At 37.6% G+C, this 24,838-nt stretch overlaps 1 protein-coding gene across 3 annotated transcripts in view; it reads left to right on the top strand.

The window, feature by feature from the left end:
* Positions 1-24,838, top strand: part of LOC129774792 (segmentation protein cap'n'collar) — a 164,967-nt gene that overhangs the window by 14,048 nt on the left and 126,081 nt on the right. Inside the window, exon 1 of one of the 3 annotated variants that reach the window (XM_055778794.1) lies at positions 822-3,180. The exons of the other annotated variants lie outside the window; for them this stretch is intronic. Within the exon in view, the coding sequence (XP_055634769.1) occupies positions 2,266-3,180 (915 nt within the window). The 5' untranslated portion in view covers positions 822-2,265. Of the gene's footprint in view, positions 1-821; positions 3,181-24,838 lie in introns of those variants that run through there. 3 annotated transcript variants of the gene reach the window in all.

The following is a 24,838-nucleotide window of genomic DNA, read 5'->3' as shown; positions in this document are numbered from 1 at the left end:
TCCCAGATTCCTCTATAAATGCGCCACTATGGCTGTCTAAAAAACAAAGAATTTCTTATTTGAAAATGTTTGCCATAACATATATCTGGAAAGGAAAAGGAAGTGATTTGCATAGTCATAATACAAGAAACGCGAATGATGTGAACACATCAAACTTTCCATTCAGTAGGTCACAGCACTTTTTATTATGTAGATTAAAGAATTCGATGACAAATTGAAAAAAGTGTCTATATGCAGGCGAATGTGTTGACTTTTTTGCTGTATTCTGGATTTTGTTTATCATGCTTGCAATTGTAAAATATTCATGATAATCTATAACCTATAACAATCAACTTCCACTCTCTTGATTTTAAGAAAACGAACTGCGCGAGCCTTGAAATCACGCAAGGTCTCCCAGGTGCAAACGCAACCTGAAGCAAAACTATGTCCTGAAACAACAAAAAAACATCCAGCCGAAGCAATAAACCGCACTCACACACTTGATGCAATGACGTGTTTACAGCTGGCACACTTTCCGCATTGGATGATAACACAGAAATTGAAACCGTGCAAAAATTGATAACAAGCACCATGGTTGCACTTCATGGGAAAAATATTTGTGAGAACGTTCGGTGCAATGGTTGAAAATATTATCACATATTCCTATTTATACGCAACCAACAGTCAACAATACGAGACCTTACCCTTCCCGTTTCTCGCGAAGCAACTCGATTTTGGGCATCGTAAACCGCGCTCTTCGCAAAGCAACAGCAACAAGGAGGTTCACTGTGTGAGTGCCCACCGGAGTGACGTTTCTCTTGCGCGCGCGAACATGTGTGCGTGTGGTGTTAGGCTCTACATTCGTCCATCGTTCGACGACGGCACGATGATTATTCATTGAAATTACTTGTGGACGGATGAAATCGCTGTGAAAAGGAATAAAGAAAGCTGTGTTTTGTGCCTCCTCGTGCAAAGTTTTTCAAACAGCAGAGAGACGGTGCATCCCGCGACCAGAAAGTGTAAAATCGCGAATATATATCGCGGCCTCATTCGCGCACCGAATTGTTGTAACTATACAACAAGAACGCGAGTCCGAAAAATCTGATTGGAAGTTCGTGTCCCGTGTGAATCTACAGCCGGTGTTAAAAAGGTGGAAACATTCGAGACGTCAACATCTGGAGTGCTGGTGAAACTCTCGCCTGTTAGGGTGCAATCGATAACCGGAAAATCCTCCAGCGGATGGTCACTTGAGGGGAAAATTGTGAAAAACAGTTTGCGTCGTTTTGACAGCTGGCGGCCGATCGTGTCAGCCAGCGATTGTTTCGAGAGTTTGATGGGCTACTTTGTTGTGTGAAGACGAAGGCCCCATCATCATTGGCAGAGTGTGTAAAGAATCGCACAAACGGTTCCGTGTTTGTATAATCAGAGTTTCGTGGTGAATTTCACTTTTTATGCGCGAATATACGCATCGAAAGTGTACGATAACGATACATATTGTGGCCGTGACGACGACCCAAGAGTAGAACTGTTTGAATAATTGATTTGTGCTCGACGGAACGGTCGCTAATCGATACCCGAGAGTGCTTGTGTAATTTCAAGTTGTGGATAACCCCCCAGAAGGGTAATTATGAGGAACGGACAAAGTGACGAAGCGGTGTAAAAGTAGCTATATCGCAGCAGCCACTTTTCAATGACGTGTGGCAGTGGAGAATCGCGAAACGCCACTGCATAAGGAGGCTCCAGTCCTCTCCAAGTTGACCATAAAAGTACAACCCAGTATTGAGTGGCGTATCGTGTGTGATGATGAAACCACCGGAGAACGCTGCAGTCGAGACTATGTGCAAATACGGCTAATAAAATTGAGGACACCATCAGTATGAATTCAATGTTTTGATCGGCAAGAGTGCGGTCGCGAACGAAATCGTGAAACCAAAACAACAATTGTGCTCAGCAATTATCGGGGGAAAATATCAGCACATCAAGATTATGGAAATTGTTAGGGACTGACTGACTCCAGCTTTATGACTAGATCTGATGAAACCTAGAAGCAACACTCACACCTGTAGTGCTGTTCCGCAATAATGCAAAGACTGACTCATCCGTTAAGAGTGTAATGACCAGTTTTGTTTTTGTTTTTGCTACCAACGTCTCTCTTAATTTTATCAACCACGCTAAATGATCTCAGCGACTGTATTCAGTACGTACTTTTGTTTGTTTTGTGCGTAATTTTGAAAAAAAAAACACAACGAAATAAGCTTTATTTTCGACTGCCACGAGGAAATCAAAATGATAAACAAGAAAAACTACGTCGAACATCTGTTGCACTTGGCGTTGACGCTAAGTCTGCTGCGTGTGGATCCGGAGAGCTATCAAGATTTGCATTGGGAGACACGTCTGGCAGGAACCGGCGTCGGTGGCTGGCAGCTGGAACTGCGTGCTGCTCCCCTCACGGATCAAACCTACGTCAATCGAAAGGCTTTACCACCCATCATCGAGGACTTGGCGCGATTTGATACGCAATACAATGTACCCACCCACTTCGATCTCCAAGCATACCTGCTGAACATTCAGAACTCTAACTCCTCGAACCAGACATCGTCCACACGAGCCTCCTCTCCTTCGCCAGCTACCGGTCAAGAAACTGCAAACTCGACCGCATCGGTTGTGGTGGGCGAGCCATTTGTGTTACCAACATTCGAATCGTACGATATCGAGGACATCTTCCTCAACTCGGATCCCTTCCCGGACAGCTCATCGGTACTGGAACAAAACATTGCCGATCTGAACGATTTTGGGGAGGCTCCGATCAACAGCTATGCGCTGGACGCGATTCCACTCAAAAATGAACCGCCACCAATGTTTGAGGACCTCATTCGGTTACCGTTCGAGCCGAACTTTTTCCCCGATCAAGCAACGCTTGAACAGCAGCAGACTCAGCGGGAAGGGGAAGCGGCCAGTAGCTCCCAGGAGTGCTGTCAAAGTTGTGACGCTCGCAAAGGTCGCGGTTCGGCGGTTAAAGTGAAAGAGGAGCCCCTCGGTGAGCAAGAAGGGAGCGATGGGGAGCAGTTTAAGGTAGAATATGCTTGCGGAGATGCGCAGGTGAAAATGGAACCAAGCGACGAACTTCTGACGGTAAAAAAGGAGGAAGAGAACAGCGACGAGGAACGAAAAGTACCCGGGATGGTTGAATTGACCCAGGAGGTAAGATGGAATAACAGCCATAAATTATAGAAATAGGTTAACTATCTTTTCGGTGGCAATTGTTTTGAAAAGCTACTAATAAATGTCACGACAATCGAGGTTTTAGCACCTCATTGCAATTAATTAAAAACAACGCGTTTAGATCCTCGAGCTGTGGACTAGATTCCTTTGTTCTACGCCCTGATCCACATTCTCGGAATGTCGCGCCGCCAATCGGCACAAAGGCGACCGGCTCTAAATATAAATATATCCACCAAGATCACACCGGCCCTGTTGACTGGAGGATGCTGTCCGACCTGGATATTGCAGCGCCGAAAATAATCGCTGGCATTTTAATTGACTGACTGGTTAGCCGGTCCCACACCGTAAGCTCCCCTTTCCTAATAGGTCGTCGTTTTTCTTTGTCCAAAGAAGAACACGCAAATAACTCACCTCGGGGTTGACGCCGTGTGTCCCTGCGGGGAGAATCCGCGTCAGCAGCAGCAGCGAGCTGAGATGCTGATCTCATCTGCACCAGATGCAACAGCGCGCAGTGTACCTTTTTGTTGTACATATTGCACTGACATCTCCGGCCTTGGAGGCAGGGCTGAGACTAGTGATCCCCGTTTTTTTAAATTAATCGTTCACCAGCTAATCGAATATTTGTCAGCTGTTTGTTACAGGCGTCAAATTCCTCATATTGCCAGTGTACCCAATATTGCTGCGGTTCACTGACATTTTGGTTCTGTCAATTACTGTTGTTTACAACTCGGGCCGGTTATATAGTCGAATAGTGGCTAACTTTAAACTCCATGTTAAATGTGAACACCTCCATGTGAAACCGAAATATGAAAATCGCTCATGCAGTTAGAAATAAAGCAGCGCATTTTTCTTTATTTTTACTATGGGGCTGTCCACATACCACGTGGACAACTTTAGGGGAGGTAGGGATTACGAAAATGTCCACGCATGTCCACGGTGGGGTTTTGATAATGTCCACGTGGATACGTTAAGTAATTTTGTCAAGTAAAACATTCAAGTTAATAGTCAAAATTGAATGAGATCTGTTTTGTATTTACACGATTTTTTGAACTTCACGTCCGCCCTGAGCACTCAGTATTCATCAATAAAAAGACTGAACTGCCTGAGAGTGCTGCTCGGTCAAACATCCATATTTTTTCATATGACTGAACCTCTTTCCTGAAATGTATATTCTGAAGGTAACGCACATGAACTAGGATCCATCAATTTAGTCCAATCGGTTATAGAGGGCCATTAAATCCGTCAGGATAAATACACTCAGTAACACAAAGAATGTTGGATTTATTGTAGTATTGAAAATCACGACTTAAGTGCGGGGGTTGAGTTCAGCTTTTGCTCTTGATGACAAAACTATTTGGGTTTTTTTTTCGACAACTCTCAAGGATTTCTGAACTTTGAAACGAACAAAAAATTCTTCCATGAGTGTACGGGCCGTATCTCTGGAGATCAATTTCTTGCAATGATGTTGTTCTTCATTGATGTCTGGTAATTTTTGTAACACGCTTCTTTTGAGTTGTCTGGAAAGTTCTTGCTGCTATTGCTGAGTAATTAAAAGAAAAGATTAATTCTTTGATGCACATGAATTAGTAGATTCGCTACAGATGTCGAAAATCACCGTTCATGAGAAACGAAACATCACGAAAAACATGCATGCAACAATGCATGTACTACATATTAACCCATATTACGGAATACGATCGGATTTGACATATCACAACCCGAACGAAATAAACCTTTGCAGAAAAACGAAATAAAAATGCAGAATTTTAAGGTTGCAACATTTGCACAATCCGATACGATTTGACTCGATCAGATTAAGGTTTATCAGATTAAGAATTTAAAATAGTAAAGTTACGAAATTAAGATATTTATAGGTTCATGCGATAGAGAGATGCATACAGATTGTATTCATATAAACATAGATCGGATAAGTAGAACTGTAAGCCAGTTTGAAAAAAACATGTTTCGAAAAAATCTCGTTTGAAGTTAATTGTTATGGCCGTACTAGATAAGATGTTGCATCACTAAAATGGCTATAACTTGGTAAATAATGAGATTTTCGAAATGTCTTTTCTATGGTATATTTAAATGTGTGAATATGAAGAAAAATGAAGAAAAAATTGATTTTTTTTTCAAATTTCTAGACTAGGAAGAACGCAATATTGTGCTAATTTCAAATCCGACCGGATTTCAGAATAAGGGTTTATTTTACCGACTTATCTCAATCTGCGATTCGTTTCATAAACGCGACGAAAATACATATTTGTAGCGAATTGTAAAGGGTAAATCATTCATAAGAATGTTGAGTTAAAAAAAATCTTAGCAAGTGAATGGAACCCCGAAGCAGGTTTTCGCTTGAAGAAAGTTATGGCTGGGTCTCGTAGGACTGGAAGAAAATATGTATCATGAGCTTCTACCAAGCAATTAGTTTCGATGAATTCCAACAAGTACTGCTAGCAGCTGAACGTATTAAAATCAACGATCCAGAGCACTTCTATGGCACTTCTAAAACTCCACCCGCCTTACTCACCAGATATTGCATCTTCAGATTATTAACTGTTAAGATTCTCGTAAGAACTTCAACTTACCTCATAGCATAAGTTCGGAGAGGATGGAATTCTCAAGTTGCATGAAGGATGCTAAAATATTCAGGAAAAAACGGTGCATTTATGATCGAAAAGATGTATGTCTACAAAAATATGCTTTAAGAATCAGCACGAATTTTTCAGGACAATATTTAGCATGACTTAACAAATAAGGGTCAACGGAATCATCGATCACGATGATACTGCAGATGTTTCGCTTTTATTAGGTTCATTAAACCCATCAGGCACTTCCGAACCTGTAGAAGCGAAAGTCATTGATGTTTAGACGAAAAAATTTTGTTTTCAAACAAAGTGCTTGATTTCATTGCCTGATTTTTCGAAAACTCAAACAGCCAGCCAGCTTTTATAAAAATACTCGAGAATAAGTTCACAATCGATATTTTAAAATGGATATGGAGAAAACGTAAATGGAATTCGGAAGAAAATAATGAGCTCCCGAACAATGTTGAAAAAAAATCGAAGATTTCAAGATAAATCGTTACCATTGGTAATATAATTTATTTCTATAATTTTTATCAATAAAAATATGGAATATGGAAAAATAGAAACGAACTGAAATGGAATTTAAGCGAAAAAATAGAATTTCTTGATTTTTTCCTCAAAACCGGAGAAATGTCCACGTGGACAACAGGGGGAGGGGCATAAGGAATGTCCACGCTTGTACACGGAGGGAGAGGGGGTGTCTCAAATCATGCTTTTCCTGTCCACGTGGTATGTGGACAGCCCCAAAACAGAAGTCCGTTGTCAAAAACATGTAGACCAAGATGTTTACAATGTCGAACTCGCCACTACATTGTAAATTTAAAAATAAAAAATATAAACTAAAAAATAATCAAGACGGCGTTTTTTCTTTGCATTTGGATTTGCAGAGTATTCGTTCGATTAATAATCGATTTTTGCGGGAAGATTATCGGGGATCACTAGCTGAGACGCACGGGCGTGTGTGTGTGTTTGTGTGTGTTTATGACCTACTTTCGCCTTTCACCCGTTGCAAGTTTCCTAAAATGATCATATGTGCCGCTCTGTCGCCAAACAAACAAACAAACAAGCGCTGCATCCGGCGTGAACTTGATAAAAACGGATTTGGCATTTTTCAATATTTTCACACAAAGCCGCGTCTGCACCAGGTCAAGTGAAATATTACATGAAATAGCAATAGGGGCTGGCCTGGCCGGCCAGATGCAGCGCGTGTGTACTTGCGCGAGGGCACTCATCTCGCGTTTGTTTTTTTCGCCGTTCAATTCTGGTTTCTTTTTTGTTGGTACACAACATCTTCCCGTGTGAGAATAGTGAAATGCATCTCGCAAAAACCGCGCAAGCGGAGGAATCGCACCATCCAACGATATCCAGACGGCGTGAAGAGATCGCGACCGAGTAAGAGCGCGCGCGAGGGAGAGAGCGATTCGGTTTATATTTAGTGGCCGGTCATATGGCTGGTTGGGAGAACATTGAACCGAAACCAGACAGAGGCAAAAAAGAAATAGAATCAAACTGGCGTTTCCCGAAAATGTCACGTCGCAGCAGTAGGGGTAAACAAAGAAAGTGCGCAACAATTCTCGGGCTGTGACCGAAGCTACTAGGAATATATATTTTTTTCCTGCACTTCTTACGCCCACCCGCGCGATGCCAAACTGTGAACCGTGTTTGTACAACAAACGGCCGAATGTTGGAAAATGTAAGTGGGGTTTTAGATTAGTCATAATGCTGATGGGTGGATTGGTGTATTAGGTGGAATAAAGCCGACATAAACACTAGGGTTATTTGGGAAATGTTTGTTTTCCTTTCTTTACTCTTGAAAGTTTCTGCGAAGAGCTGCGATTTGAGATAATTGCTGAGGGGGGAAACCTTTTGGTAGAAACACACATGCTTCAGGTTATATGTTTAAACTGAGGTACAGTTGGATAATTGCGATTTTGAGGTCACATTACAAATAATTAAACAGTGATTCTAATGTAAACTGACCAGACGTCCCGCGTTACGCGGGACAGTCCCGCATTTCAACAAAATGTCCCGCGTAAGATTTCGTCCCGCGAAACGTCCCGCATTTGGCAAAAGAAACGAAAATGTCCCGCGTTTCTGTGATATTTCAATATCAAAATTTGATCATGTTGATTTTCTTAAATGGATGAACCTCAAAAAAAAATTTATTTGGCGGACTGTTCAAGAGCGCTTCTAATGCATCCAAAGATTAATATGTTGAGCTAGTTTCATCGCACCGACATTGGGCTTTTTGTTTAGAGAGTATCAACTAGAAGCGACAGCAAAAAAATTGGAAAATGATTTTTATGAAAGTCCCCTATTGATCCGCAGGGACTAACGTGAGTCAGACGAAAAGTTCATCTTTGGTCCCCTATCTCGGTCAGGGTTTAACGTTTTAAATAGACCGGAAGAACTAGTGTATACTCAACAGGAAGAGGCAGAGTTGTTTGATGAAGTAACGTAAATGAAGCGCTGGGCGGTCTTACGGAAGTTGGCCGGAACCTGAACCATATGGTGCCATCGGCCGGAACCGATGAAAAGATGTATATAGGCGTGTTATTTTACCTTTTCGTGGCTTTGGTGGTCGTCTGTCTCTCTATTTTGGCCATTCGCCCAAAAGTTTTCTATCGGACGCAGCTGGGGAACGTTGGGAAGGTTGATGGTCTTCGCGACAATGTTTATCTCCAGCCGATCCATCCTCCAGTGATCTTTTGGCATAATGGGCTGATCCCAGGTTCGGCATAAAGACCACATCACATTCTCAACTCCGGCAAGCACTTCGTATTATATATCTCCTCATTCACCATATGACTCGAAAGAAGAGCGGCTTGGACAATCCCTTCACGTCTGTCAAAGAAGGACCTTCTTCGAGAACTTGATGTAAATGATATAGTCGACGTCATCGCTTACCTGGGGAACGTAAAGTACCCGGTCCCCTGCCATTCGTTGAATTCTAGTCTCGTCTTTCATTATGAGTACGAAAAGAAGTTTTTCACTTCTTTCGCCGGAAAGAAGTTTTTCACCAGCACCTCAAGCTACTCCTTCTGGGTGATTGCCTGCTGCTCAGATACGGCCGGTCTCGTCTGACGCTTCCGCATAAAAATGTCCATTCAGGCCAGATTCTTCTCCACCGTTTGGCCGGTTGCTTCGATCTCCCGGCTTAAGGAGCGGCGAAGAGATGATATTGTAAATACCAGATCGGCTATATCTGGCGGACACAAAGTGCCTCAGGATGTCCAACTCCTTCGCTGTGGGGTGGAGCTTGCAGTATGGAAAAATTTTCAAGTTGCTTGACAGTGCTGCTGCTGCGAATCAACATCCTTGAATCATTTTTGTTGTAGACTTAATAAACGTAAGAGTTAAGGGGGTATTCTAGTGTAGAGACACGAATTTCGGACGTTTTTTCGAACTCCGTAAAAATAAAACAAAGAATATTTTTACTATCCATTATATCATTATTCGTTTATCTATCTTTCAACAATAAAACAAAAATAGGACGAAAAAAAAATATTCATAATTAGAATAGTTACATGCTGGTGAAGTGAGGGTGTTCAAAAAAAAGTTGTGCCATGGCGTACACGATTCCAGTCCTTCTGGTTATCTGAAACAAAAAAATCGAACAGATTCTGAATCAGTAAAGATGTCGCTATGGCATGAACCTCGGACAAGTCAAAAACATGGGTTTTAACAAAATGGCGGCCGTTTGAAAACAAAAATGCTGTGTAAAACGTTTTTTTTTGCGTTTACCGATTTTTTAAAAATAGTAAAATTAAAAAGTTATAATTTTTTATTGGTTCATGTGATAGAGAGATGTATGCAGATTATTTTCATATAAATTTGACATAAATCGGTTCAGTAGAACTTGAGATATCGTGTACGCCAGTTAGAAAAAAACTAGTTCCGAGAGAAACGCGTTTGAAGTTCATTGTGATGGCCGTAACAGGTTAGATACCACATCACTAAGATGGCTCTAACTAGGTAAATAATAGGATTTTCGATAAGTCCTTTCTAGAGTATATTCTTGAATGCCTAAACTACAGAAATATGGTAAAAAAAAAATTTCGATTTTTTGAGATTTCTAGACTAGAATACCCCCTTAAAGAAAATTTGTTCCTATAAATTATAGTTCATCGCCATCCGAAATTAGCCCATTTTTATGATTGCATAAGTTAACACTAAAATCGATGAAAAATGAAATGGAATTTCCGAGCATTACATTCGGTAATTTGAAGAAAATTGTAGAATTTGAATCGTGCTTGCCAGGCTTAAATGCTCTGATTGAGCGAGTGATTTTCGGACGTAAACAAAATCAAAACCACCGAAAAATCACAACTGAGTGCTGATACTCAGAAAGAAACAATACTGATCAGTTTAGACTCGCTAAACTATAGTTTATGATCACAAAACGTATATACATAACGTTTTGTTTTTTGTGTCCCGCGTTAGACCTCTGACCATCTGGTCACTTTATTCTAATGTTATATCAACCGATATATCAATATATCAACTTCTTCTGGATTTTGTTTGAAACAGATTGTATCCATATTTTTGTTTGGCAATTCTGGATTTTTTTATATGTTTTGAATCTAGAAAAATCGAAGAATTCTTTTCGGCTCTCTTATTCTTGATTTCTGATTAGAGATATCTTTTGAGTTTGCGTTTTGAGAATGAGCAATGCTCAAAGAATCAGTAATCTTAACTGCTTCTAAGATCATTTAACGAATTGGTGTAAGTCACATAAATGTCAACTCAAAATAGTCACCTTAACCACGGTATGTTGATAGTGCAACATTGGCTCGAAAATATTTATTTAGTCAGAGCATCCTGCTAAGATGTTCTCTATTAGGTTTGTGGTTTGCGCGAAACGTTTGGCGCGCTGTTTTCTGGCGAAGGACTACGTCAAGGTTTTGAACGTTAATAACTCTTTGTCGGAGTGGTATGATAATTACTTCATCCGAAAGACAAAATGTCAAAGAGTTATATGATTGGTAATAATTGACCCGAAAACTTTTTTCGATAGCTTAAAAATTGCTTTGAAACAGGCTATTGAAATAACACAAAACTGTATATAAGCGGTTGCCAGTCCATATCGAGAGACAAATGATCTTTGGGTTAAAGCCCATTAAAAACAAGAACTGAACTGAACTGCAATCCATATCACTTCTCGTTTGGTGGTCATCGGAGCAACATCGTTGCCGGCGAGCGTCGAGCGTGGGAATGGATTGTCTTTCTTAAGACAGATGAAGGAGGAGTAATGGAGTAGTTTTATTTCCACAAGGGCCCTTCTCAAGGGCTAGAGCCGAATGCATTGCAAAAGTTAAAAGTCTCTATAAACCAAACAAAGAAGGAAAAAAGGCAATCCATTTAGTATTCGTTTCGCTTTCGCATGGAATGGTCATGATGGAATGTTCGCCTGTAAATGCGCTCGAACAATAGAAGATTTGCGCTTTCGGTTCCCGTGATGCAATCGTATCTAAGAACATTAGTTTCTGTTTTGCTTTCGCATGGAACGGTCACGAAGGAATGTTCGCTTGTCATTTCGCAGAGCAAAAAAAGATTTGCGCATTTGGTTCCCGTGATGCAATCGCATCCACGACCATCAGTTTCTATTCTGTTTCCGCGTGGAGTGGTGATGAAAAGTCTCGTGTATTATTTTTCACGACAACAAAATAGAATTATGTCTCAAACTTCATCAGTTGCTTTTGCAAAGCCACGCAAACCCAATGGTTCTTCTCTGGACCACCAACAAGTTCGGAATGGCTGAATTTCATTTTAATAACACTTTCATACCCATACTAATCCACTCAAACACTAACAAGGAAAACTTTCATCAATCTTTAAAGATATTCATTCATTCATTCTTCCAGAATTGTTTCAGATGCAATTTCAAACAAATGATTACAGAACCTACGCTAGTCCTACGTCTATCTTGCGGTTATATCTCAGATATAACCCACTTCTAGTTTTATTCAATTCTATGGACGAATTTTCCACTATTCCTCATTCTCGCTCATATGAATTTTTTTTTCGTAACTGTAAATTATCTGCTCGATTTCACGCGGAGCCAATTTTTTCATTCGTGCCAATTTTTGTTCAACGATAGCAAGAGCGATCCTAAATATCTATCAACTAGAGATTTTTTTATCCTATCTGTTTTATTTTATTTAGGCTCATTAGCACTTCAGCAGTAACAGAGCCGGATTTATTCGTGTATATTTTTATCATATCGATAACATGTAGTAAATTACAGAATGTTGCCTTCTCGGCGTAATAGTTTTCCTGTTGTTCGACTGTTCACAGATGGTTCGTACGAAGCGGGATAGTTTATTTGAAGCTTCCATTTTTGTGTTATAATTAGCACCAATTGTGTATTCATGTCCAAAATTGAATTAGAGTCTTATTATTGGGTGAGTCGGGGTTAGTGCGATATCACATTTTCATTAGGAAGAAAAGGGGATATTAGAAGATTGGAGCAATAGTGAAACAGTGAAAGGAAAAAATAAGATATGTAATTGAGGTCTAAACTTTGAAAAAAAAAACTGATTTAACTTCCATTAACTTCGAATATGTTTCCCGATCGTGCTGTATGATCACATTATTGTACTTGATGTTGCTCTTGCAATAAATATTTTTTTTTATTTTAAATATTTGTTATGTTGCGTTCTGAATCATCAAAGTATCTATATAAATAAATTCGTCTCTGCCTGCAGTTCAATAGAGCGGAGAGAAAAATCGGAAATTTTTCCGGAAAACTCTGAAGGAAGGTCGAAGAATTCGGAAAATTGAATTTCCATATGTTTACATCATGATAAACATTGTTAGCTTGGTGAGAAAACATGAATGTTCGAAAGAATTCATATTAAAAAAATATTTTTTTTATAATTATATTAATTTTATTTATATAAAAAATATATATTTATTATTTTTCATATATTTACATTATTATAACCCACATGTCTTCAAATGTTTTTCAACATTACTCCAAAACATATATTTTTACCATAATGATGTATTTGGAAAAGTTGTTGAAAATTATAAGAAAATTCATAAAATTTCTTGAACATGACGATAGGGGGGGTCTTCGTAGCCTAATTGGTTGCGTGTCCGCTACTAAGCGAACGATCATGAGCTAAAAACTCAGGGCCCCTTAACTGACCATCTTTGTGTGTTATTCTAGCTACTACGTCCACGCAACAATCATCATGTGTCGGTAATCCCAGTCCCTTACCGCTCACATTACGATCTGCTGCATCGGTAATTGGTGCTAATTCTAACACAGCAATGGAAGCCTCATATCAGCAGTCCCGTTGTGAACAGTCCAACTGTGAACATTCGAACAATAGGAATATTCTAACGCCGAAAAAAGGCGGCATGTGTTGTGTATCGATAGAAATGGAATACTCGGCATGTGTTGTGTATCGATAGAATTGGAATATTCTTAGGCCTAAACAGCTACTGTGTTATACATAAAAAAAAACAAATGTTTATCGATGGATAGGAATCTTAAGCCTAAATAATATACAACAATAGTTATCTTAACATAAAAAATGTATACGAATAAATTCGGCTCTGTGACAGCTGAATTGCTAAATGAGCCTAATAAACGGATGGGATAAAAAAAAATGACGATATAACACGACAAACATATCAAAAGACCCTATTTAATATAAAAAAGACATACATTTCGAGAATGACTGCATTTAGAAGGAGATTGATAAAGAGCTTTCTTGTTTTAAATGACATCAGGATTCCTAATTTGTGGCTAAAAATGATTGTTAACATACAAGAAATCGACGTTTCGAAAATTCATAAGAATTCGATGTTCTACAAAGTTTGTCAAAAATAGCTTCAACATCTTGGACTCATTCTTTAAATTTTCTACATGACTTTTATTCTATATAAAAAATTTAAAAAAATAAATAAAAAATACATATATAAATAAAAAAATTAAAATTCACATTACGATCTGCTTAAAAATTAAAAAAGACAAATTAGAATTATTTTTTTTTCAAATATCTCGAGAATGGCTGCATTTAGAGAAGGAGATTGATAATTATTTTTTTGTTTTTAATCGCATCAGGATTCATAATTTGCGGCTAAATATGATTGTTAACATACAAAAATTCGAAGTTTCTCAATCGAATCGAATTCGAATCCATAAAAATTTGATGTTCCACAAAGTTTGCCGAAAATAGTTTCACCATCTTGAACTCATTTTTTAAATTTTTTAACATGACTTATATTTAATATGAAAAAAATTTAAAAGAATATTAAAAAATACATATTTTAGATATTGCAAATTAATGTTTTTTTTTGTAAATAAAAAAATTGTACTAATTTTTTCTCAGTGTATATTGTTTTCACATTTTAACAATAACACTCTATAACTCTTTCTAAGACACTATTTCGGTACGACTCATAGTTTTTGAGATGTAAATGATCAAAGACTTCTGTTACTAAAATCGACACGCCCTTCTCAAAAATTACATTTTTGTCAAAAAAATCCCAATTGCCGTGGAAAACTCATATTTCCTCCAACCCAAACGGAATACAAACATTCATTCGAATTAAAAATACATGTTTTCGAAATCTGCATTTTCAGGACGATTTCATTTGGAATTGCTAATTTCTCAAATCATGACGTCAGTATTTGTGTTTGTTTATGCTCGTTAAATGAGGAATTCGTCCACATTTCGAAAAACGAAAACGAGAGAACAAATTTATATAAATAAAAATGTAAGGCAAAATCTGTTGGTAAGCGGAAAACCCGAAGAAAGGATGGTCCGATTTTAGCGTCCTGTATTTTGTTGTATTCGTCTCTTCCCGTAGATCAATATAGTGGAGAGAAAAATCGGAAAATTTTCGGGAAAACCTTGAAGGAAGGTCGGAAAATTCGGAAAATTCGGAAAATTGAATTCCCACATGTTCGAAAATTACATCATAATAAGCGTTGTTAGTTCATTCCATATTTGCGCTATCGAAGCTGATCTTTGTTCGTAAGTGGAAATGGATTTTCAGGCGCAAATAACGCATTTCCATATCTTATATCTATAAATAAAAATGGAAGGCCAAATGTGTTGGTAAGCGCAAACCCGAGGAAGGAATGGTTCAATTTGAGTCATCTATATTTCGTTGTATTCGTCTCTTCCCGTAGATCAATATAGCGGAGAGAAAAATCGGAAAATTGAATTCCCATGTGTTCTACAATTAGCTAAGCGTTGTTAGTCCATTTGATGTTGGCGCTAACGAAATTGATTTTTGTTCGAAAGTGGAAATAGATTTTCAGACGGAATAACGCATTCCGATATCTTCTATCTATATAAACAAAAATGGAAGGCCGAATGTATTGGTGTGCCGGAAGGAATGGTCCGATTTGAGCTGTCTTTATTTTGTAATATTCTCTGTATCAAACATGTATTCCATGCAACGGAGAAACATGTTTATTCCAAATGCTTGAAGAATCTTGAACGAGAATTGTGTCTGAAAATAATTTTATATTATAAGGACGAATTTTTGTAGAAGTACTAGACAATTTACAGTAAAAGGAAATTGTGAAGGGTCAAAGGGTAATCAATCAATGAAGAGTTCAGGGATTTGACTCACTAACGTTCAATTAGTAAGAAAACGTGGATGTTTGAAAGTATTCAAATCAAAAAATCTATTTTGGGTGGGACGAAGTTCGTCGGGTCAGCTAGTTTATAATAGAAATGGAGGCATCTATACACATATTGTTTTTTTCGCGCCACAATATTTCTAGCCTATTACAATTTTTCTAAGCGGTTGTTTCCGTTGTTTCACTTGTTTACTGTGGCGATTTATTCGGGTCACGAACGCAAATAATTACGACACCATATTTTGCTTGCCAACACAAATATGCTTCGCCTACTGCTTCACCTCGATATGTACCTCATTAGTTATACCTGCTGTTTGGTATTTTTTTGGCTGATAGATTAGAATTGTGTCCTTGCTCAATTTTTTATTTATAATGGCTATTTTCATTTTAATCCTATTTTCTATCGTCGTTTTTCAGTTGTGTTATATTTATATTTTGATTCGTTCTATCCTTATTTACAGTAGCACTCTTTTGCGTTCTTTCATTTTTTTTATTATGGTGAATCGAAGAAAACTAGCTATGATTCCATATGATTCCGTGTGAAAATCTAACAAACAGTGAGTTATTAGTTTAAAATGCAACCCATATTCTAACAATTGATTAACTGATTTTTTTTTACATGCTACAATCTTTTTTTTCCTGTTGGGTGTGAACCACTGCGTTCATTATTTTGAACTATTGTGGTATACCCTTTTTTATACTACACTTCTAGCTTATCTACTACTTACTGATGAAAGAGTAGACTGAAAGCTATAGCGAGATAGGTGCCAATCAGGAATAATCTGATTGATAAAATTTATTATCCTGATCGGCGACGGAGACCAAATTTCCTTGGGCTCCAGAACAGCTTTATCAAGATGTTGAAGTCTGCGTCTAGTTAGAGCTCCGCAGTTACAGAACAAATGTCCCGAGGTTTCGCTTTCGGCATTACAAAAGCGACAAATATCATCTTGTGCTAAACCTATGTTTTTAAGATGCTATTTACTTAGGCAGTGTCCTGTTACATGACCAGTGAATGTGCTGAAGTCTATCTTATTAAGGCTTAGCAGCTGCTGAGTAATATTAATACTCGGCGTAAAAAATTTTTTCTCCTGTTTAAGTTTTGCAGCCACCCAATTGGCTGTCACTTCCCGGTGCTACAATAATGATATCTGTATCTCCTTGGGGGCTGTCCACATACCACGTGGACAGAAAAAGCACGGTTTTAGACTCCCCCCTCCCCCTCCGTGGACAAGCGTGGACATTTTCATACCCCTACCCCCCTTTGTCCACGTGGACATTTTTCCTTTTCAAATTAAAATGATTAAGGAAAGAACTGATTTGCGTCTAAATTCCATTTAATTTTTCATTCCATTTAAGGGGGACCCCTGTCTGGAAGGTCGGAAAATAATGAATTTTCTTGGATTTTTTTCGAATGTTACGAATAAAGTGAAGAGCTCGGATATTTTAGTTATTGTTTAAGGTATATTTGAAGATGTATTTTTCATTTTTTAAGTGCACGAATAATGATTATTACGCTGTTGACATAATTGAAAGCATAACTGAAAATTGATACCTTGCTGGTGGTATCGGTTCCGTAGAACAAATTCCAATGAATATTTTGAAACATTAGGACGATACCTAAAGCGTTACATAGGGGTTTTTTATTTCGAAAAATTGCCGAAATGGCGACCATTTTTGTTAAAAATGAGTTATTTTTTATAAAAAATCGCTATTTAGAAGCTCATAAAAAATCGAAAAAATGAGATATCAAAAAACGGTTATGTAACGCTTTAGATAATCCATTTTTAAAGGCTGATAAAAAATTTCAGCCAAATCGGTCGAGTAGATCCTAAGATATTGATACCGCCAGTTGAAAAAACACGGTATCGAGAAAAATTCGTTTCAAAATTCGTACAGTAATACTATATCCCTTGAGGTGAGGTCATACTTTTGGCTGTAACTTTCCAACGAAATCATATGTCGAAAAGGGGCATAAGCTTCCCAAAAATGCAAAAAAATCAAAGTTCTATTTTTTCGATTTTCCAGACCGGGATCCCTCCTTAAGTTGTTTTTATTTCAAATTTCACTAGCTGTACCCTGTACCAGTTGTGGACCATTGTTTTTGTATGGTAGAGAAATGGGTGGCATAACAAAGCACATGCTTCATATGAGTTTAATTTTGAAATACTTGTGAGTATATGATATTTTTTGTTTTTCCATTATAAACGAATATATAAGGACTATCTGGTTTGCTAACACGGAAACACGCAATGTACAGTTGACCAGGTGAGGAACAATTCGCATCTGAATATAAACTACACAACTTCAAAGATTGATCTTGAGCTTTACTAATTGTGATTGCCAATCGCCAATCGAATAAAAATAAATGGATTTGAAAACATTTCCAAATACATTTTTAGTTCGCGATTTTCTAAACACTTGCAAAAAAATATGTTGATATCACATAGAAGCCAGTAATAATCCAATCAACTTGATTAATTTCTTCCATTTGATTCATATGGAATTCCAGTAGGATATTTTACTACAGAGATGCATTGTTTTGCATTGTTTTATGGCACAGTTACAGTGTTACTCAAAATTTTAGATGAAAAAATTCTTTGCCCACTCCGGAATATGATCGATCACTGCTAATGGCGATTCATTTTCACTCTGGAATTCCGATTCACCTTTAGTCGGTAGCGCAATTCAAAACCTTTTCCGCCATGGTTCAGAGAATTTTCAGAGGGTATTCAAAGCGTATTAAGATATTTTATTATTTTTCAAATGCTTATAGACCATTCGGCATTGATTGTCTAGATGACTTCCAAAGTGCTCGCGGGGAAGAATTACATCAGACAACTCACGTTTCTTTGATTCCCAACCAATGAGGTACATATAGAGGTGGAGCAGTAGGCGAAGTGTATCTGTATTGGCGAGCAAAATATCGTGTCGTAATTATTTGCATTCAATATGGAATGTATATGGAAGTAACAAAACAACGTTTAAAGTACTCACGGTTGTATGATAATTTGAGCCAAAATTCTCATGGAATCATTCAACTGATTGTTTTTAACAGACGACAATTATATCGTGGCTTATTTCGATTATTCATGTGGTAAAAATGTCCAGAGAACAGTCGTATGTTTAGCTCTCGAAAGCAATAACATGTTCGGTGAAATTTTGATTAATTGGCGATTATTCTCTCACAACCAGTGCTTGGATTTTGAATGAACTGAATATGAGCATATGCCCTTCATTCGTTTTCTCATTCATGTACGTTGCTCCCTTTGAACCATTCAACACTACGGTGCCAGGCGAATTGCCTTGATTCACTGCCATCGACATCGGTGAACCATCAACATTCGAAGCTTGAATTTTAAAAGAGGAGCTCGAGCATTCTAAGCTCATTCTTTCTTCTATTCGCTATGATACATACTTGTGGACGTCATCCACTCACAGCTGTAAACTAAATACAGGCGCTTGTGCTCTCTTAGCGGGCTGTGGCCGAGCCTTGGCTGCACATATGGTGCACGGGAAAAGAATTGAATTGAAGCATTTTTCTAGTTTCGCATTTATTTTATTCACAGCAAACTACTAGGCTTAAACGTGAAGTTTATTAAACTTTTAATGTCATAACGTTTTATTTGAACGTTACGTATCTTTCAGGTAATAATATGAAACTTGAACTATTAATGTTAGTTCAAATATTCTATTTATAACAAGTTAATCTACCTAACAATGGTTTTTGGCTAGAATTATCTCCACCAAAATAGGTTTTTCAGAAAATCATCATAATTTTTGAACTTCAATAGTTGGGCTATGTTGTTTCATTTAGGAATGTAACACGGATTACATTTTCCTTTTCAACTGCAAACCGGAAACTGGTGCGTTAGTGCGCTTTTTATAAAGTAAAAAACTTTAGTACGCGAAGATAAGCGCTTTGGTGTTGCATGTATTGACATAAACTTATATACAGCATCAGAACAAAGCCATTCCTTATACTTCTATTAGGCATGGTAGAGTTTGATGAAAGGCACAACTTGACAAACCTGACCCAAAAAAGTTATTCGATATACAATTTTGGACTCGAAACTGTATACAGTTTGAAAGAGAAATTTTTTTTAATGTTTCGAATATGACTTATTTCGAAAAAAAAGTTACCTTTTAACGTTAAGGTGAAATATAAGTGCCTATTATAAGTACAGTGGGGTGAAAATCGTGACTTTTGAAGATTTAGTTGAATTTTTACCAGGAATTTTTTATATCGATATTGCAGCAAAATTTAGAAAGACAGAAGTTGGGTGTCGAAGAACAAATTGTAGAGAACTAGAGAACTTTAATCCAATCGATAGAAACAATAATGTTTATATTAATTTCTGGGATAAAACTAATAATAACATATTGAAAATTACCAACTTTTAAGTTTTTCACTTCCAAAATGTTATTTAAATACACTAATTTAGATGTTCCAGTACTTTATTCTTTAGCGTACTTTTTAATGTAGATCCAGTTAGAGGCAACAGAGTCTGAAACAACAATAAGTTCTATAACTCTGTCATTGTTGAAATTCAAACATATGCGTAGAAGGATTTTTCTCATCAAATATGATCGTCTATCATCTCCTGAAAGATTCTGAATAAATTAATTTTTTTCGTATGAGAAAGGTGTGACTTTAAGAAATGATTAAAAAAATTAAATTCTACTTTTATATTAAAAAAAAAACGAAAATATATGCATAAAAAACGAATAGAACAATGTTTTTGACTCGATAAAATACAGAATTCGATTATATACAGTTCAAAGTTCGTAAAAAGTTCGGTATGTATATTAGCAAATTTCGAAACTGTAAGAAAGTATGAAACGCTGTTGAAAACTATAGAGAAACTGCTATACGCGATGTCCAGAACAACAACGACATACTGCTTCGCATAGTAGTTTAAAAACAATTGATTGTTATTTCAAGCAATAATTCCAAGAGTATAAATCTAAACATTTGATTTTTAAACGATTTGTTAATAAAACTTGTCATTATCGATGCGCGTTTTTATTAAAAACATAATCGAAGTTACAGAAAGACATAGACAAGTTTGTTAGAAAATACATTATATCGTTCCTATTACACGATATTGCAATGAATTCGAAGTTTTGAGGTAAGTTTACTGCTTGCTTTATTCACGTGAATACATTCCTCGTACAGCGAAATACAGCAAATATGTACAGTGTTGTCTACCGTAAATTTCTTGGTGGAAGGAGTAATATTACATATCAATCCAGTATATAACGTATGAACGTTAAGTTATGAAATATCATTAAAGATAATTATACAGTAATTCAAGTGAGAATGAAAATATCTTATAATTTATCGAACATTGCATCGCTCACCCAATCATCACATTATATTCATATAAACTTAAACTCAAAACATATGAAGGAGTACCTTATGAATCTGCTTCAAAATAATGTCGACGATATTAATACAAAAAGTGCGACACACGGATCGCGCGCATTTCTAAAATATAGATTCTAGCTGGCTCAAATGAAATACGCTTGAGGAATTATTTGCATTCAAATTCAGTAGCACACACTGAATTTGAATGATTCAACTGCAAACTGGCACGTGAATCTCATATGCTACTGAACCAAATATACTGCTTACAGCCTACGTTCAGGGGATAAAAAAGAATTGCTAGACTCTCTTCCAAAAAGTCTCACGACTCTTTAGCGTTATGAGCACAAATTCTTCAGCACATATGGATGGACACAATCGTTCTCACTTTTATTTCTCGTGTGGTATCTTCAGCGCGAACAGCAGTTGCTTGGTACGTTAGTGTGAGAGCTTTAAAGCAACTGAACTGTTTTACGGTTCGTTCATTCAAATTTGAATGAATGGTGAAAGCACTGCTCACAACATACACACCGGCACTGAGAGCCTTCGAATCATCACCTTCGTAACGTTAGAATAATGAAACTTCGTTTGTTTCTATGAACGTGGGGGAGTGAAAATGGCACATTGAAATATCACTTTTATTCGTCTTTTTCGGCGTGATTTCACAAATATTCACTGCACGCTATCACGTTAGCCTCATAATCAGCGGGAACTCTGAAAAAATTTACCTTTTTAATTGATAAATTACTTCATGAAAATAACATTTTCACATGGATGCGGTAAGCAATCAAAGATAAACACAACGACTGACGTCACTATTTGCGAAATAGTTATGGCAGCGCATGCTATGTCGCTCGAAACTCGACCATCTTCATTACCTTTTTTCTAGGACATTGATTCCCAACTATGAAATCGAGCTCAAATCTATGAAAGTTGAACATTTCTTGAGACCCATTTTTTGCCTTAAATTGATCCCAATTCAAAAGTACGCTACATAGAACAATTTAATTGGATTCATTTGAAAAATGAGAAAATTTTCTGTAATATTCTGTTGTAGAACATTCTAAATAGTGAAAGATAACAATAAGGAATAACATTGTAGTGTCGAGGAAGGAATTGTAGAAGGGTTGGAGAGCTTTAATTTTGTTGATAGAAACAATCAAATTTATCATCTATTTTTGGGGGGGAAATAATAAAACCCTTAAAAAACGAAAAATTTTAAGTATTTTTTACTTCTAAAAGACACTTCAATCAATCAATACAAATGTTTTACAACTGCAATCTATGCGAAATTTTCTGAAAAAAATTGAATACTGGATCAATTGATTCAAGTTTGACGACTAGTGACGAAAAAAAACCATATGTGTAATATCAAGGAAACTTAACCATTATGGAATCGCTTATTTTTATAGGTTTGAGCTAGGAACGTCTATGCATAGCCCGCAACCATAAAAGTTATAGGGTCATACAAAATATCTCGGTCGCTCACAGTTTACGTGAGTTATTTTTAGAATATGGATTTCAATGAAGAAGTTCAATGATATATGAAGCACTCTCAGGCAGCTCAATTCGTTTATTGATAAGTACGGAATACTCAAGTTGGGCGGAAAGTTTTAAAATTCTTAAATATGGAACAGTTTTTATTCAATTTAGAATGTATCGGTGATTACATTTGAAAAAATATTCATTTTTCGTGTCCACGTGGACATAGTCTATACACCCTGCCCCCTCTCCGTGGACAAGCGTGGACATTTTCATACCCCCTACCCCCCTAAAATTGTCCACGTGGTATGTGGACAGCCCCTTGTATTTCTCGGCTACTAATCAGTGATACAATAGAAACTTATTTCGTGAAAAGTCACATCAATTAGCATATTAAATTTTTACGCGATTGATATGTGCTGGGTAAAAAAAACCGCGTAAATTTCGAAATCCGCGTAAATTCCGAAATCCGCGTAAATCTCAAAAACCGCGTAAAAAGCGACTTCAGTGTATTGGCAAAATCGAATGCGTAGTGTGCAATTTTTTTTTATTGATTTTTCAGGACTAAAAATAGCAAAAGAAAGGAAACGTATTTTTGAAACGTATTAAAACAGTGCAAAAAGTGAATAAGCTCTCCAACAATGCGATGATTGCGACACTAAGATTGGTATAGTGCTTTAAGAAGTGCTATTTGACTGGATTGAAGAAGCTATACCATATGTTGATAATTTGGGAGTGGCCTTATAGGACAGATATACGCTGAAACTTTCAAAATTATATGAGAGTCTTCACGTCATTATTTTACACCATTCTTGATCGTGAAGGCTTGTCTCTCAATGCTCAGCTTTCAGAACGTTCCATCATTTTTCAATTAATCACTCATTTGTTATATTGCCTCGCGAACATATCGACAGAATCCGATTGCAGATCAAATCAACAATCGAACCACGTGATCCCAATGTTTAAGGAGGAAGGAAAACGAGAACCAACATTTTTCTGCCTTTCTCCCGCAGTCGTCGTTCTATTCTTATCGATGGCTAAATGGCACTTTCTTCCCGGCCGTGCTGTCATTTGTTGTCGGTGGTGGCTTGTAGTGACCGACAATGTTTGTGGTCTTTCCACAAATAGACGCTTCCTTTTGTGTGGCTGGCGGCTATATGAGGTATAAACAAGCGCACTGCTCCTCTCGCCTTCATTTATCACAGTCGAAAACGCATTCGAGATGAGGCACTTGTCTCCAACATATGGGAAAGCAAGAAGAAAGAAGCAGAGGCGCACTTTCACTGCGTGTCTGCGTGCTCTGCATCCATTAATCACCTCGGCTCATCCTTTACTAACCGACAATGAGTGGGCTCTCATCAAAATCAATTTTTGGTTGTCAAACATCGCTCAGAATCTTTTATTTTGTACCTTCGGAGGCATCCTTCAAGGGGGGTGGTATTTTGTGAGGATCTTATTTGTCATTGTACGCCAAAACACATCTTTTGTAAGCTGCCGCACAGACTCGAGTTTCACGCCGATCATTAATTAAATTTACATTTCGAGTCATCGATATGTAATCGATGGAAGAACAACGTCGGCTTAACCCACCAACCCTTTCAACCGACATTCCGCCGCTACTCATACGATACACACTGTGTTCGTATTATTGCGTGCGATACTTTTTTTGAGGAGGTTTTACTCTTCGGGACCGAAAATATAAATCACTCGTTCAGTGGCGCGAAGGCTGGTTTTATATTTTTGTTTTTATGCGTGGGGTTCATGCCTTATTCATGCCCATTTGGTTCAGTGAACTCTTTCGGCTTCCGCGAGTTTGGAAGTGGTCAACTCCGTGAAGCATAAAGGATGTTCTCGTATCTGTGCCAAACATACAATGAAACCAACTCGTGACATCGAAGCTTTCAAAGCTTCCGCACGCCATTGCTGCCATCTGTGATGATCGCCTGTAATCTTTCGAACCGAGAGCTTTACCAGATTAAATCAAAAGTCGAAAGCTCACAAGGATATTGTTTCAGTGTCTGTGAAAGCTTAGCTTGGTCAACGTGGATGTGTGTGAGTTCTCTACACTGTCGCCACTAACATGGTTACCAAACATTATGCTTTATGTTGCCGTCATCCATCTCGCTTTTGCTTGCTTATATACTCTTGCACTGGGTCCCCGCGGTAGTTACTATGTTTCGTGCAGGTACCTCTCATCCGGGGGAGGAGCCTAAAGTGATAAATCACTCGAGCCTTGAATGTGTTGCAGGCATTAGATTCCATTCCATGTTGGTATACTCGACGTTGTGCTTTTTGTCATTTAGCGTTGTGTGTGCATATTTTCCCCAGAGCACCTGGGGATTGCGGGAAGGTATATCCGATATGATATTGAAAACAAGCTTTTCTAGCTCGATATACATTCGATCAGACCTATACGAGTGGCGTGAGGAAGGGGGACTAATCCTGCTGATGCAGTGCCTAAATATTTATTTTATTTTAATCTATCTAATTTTGGGACTATTAAATCGAGTCTTAAGTAGCTCGCTTCTTTTGGCGCTCTTCTCCGCTTCGTAGATTGAGTGGTTGATATGGCTATCCGTTTGGCATCAT

Source organism: Toxorhynchites rutilus, chromosome 1, assembly GCF_029784135.1.
Source record: "Toxorhynchites rutilus septentrionalis strain SRP chromosome 1, ASM2978413v1, whole genome shotgun sequence".
In the NCBI taxonomy this organism is placed as follows: domain Eukaryota; kingdom Metazoa; phylum Arthropoda; class Insecta; order Diptera; family Culicidae; genus Toxorhynchites; species Toxorhynchites rutilus.
This window is presented reverse-complemented; position numbering and strand designations above follow the sequence as displayed.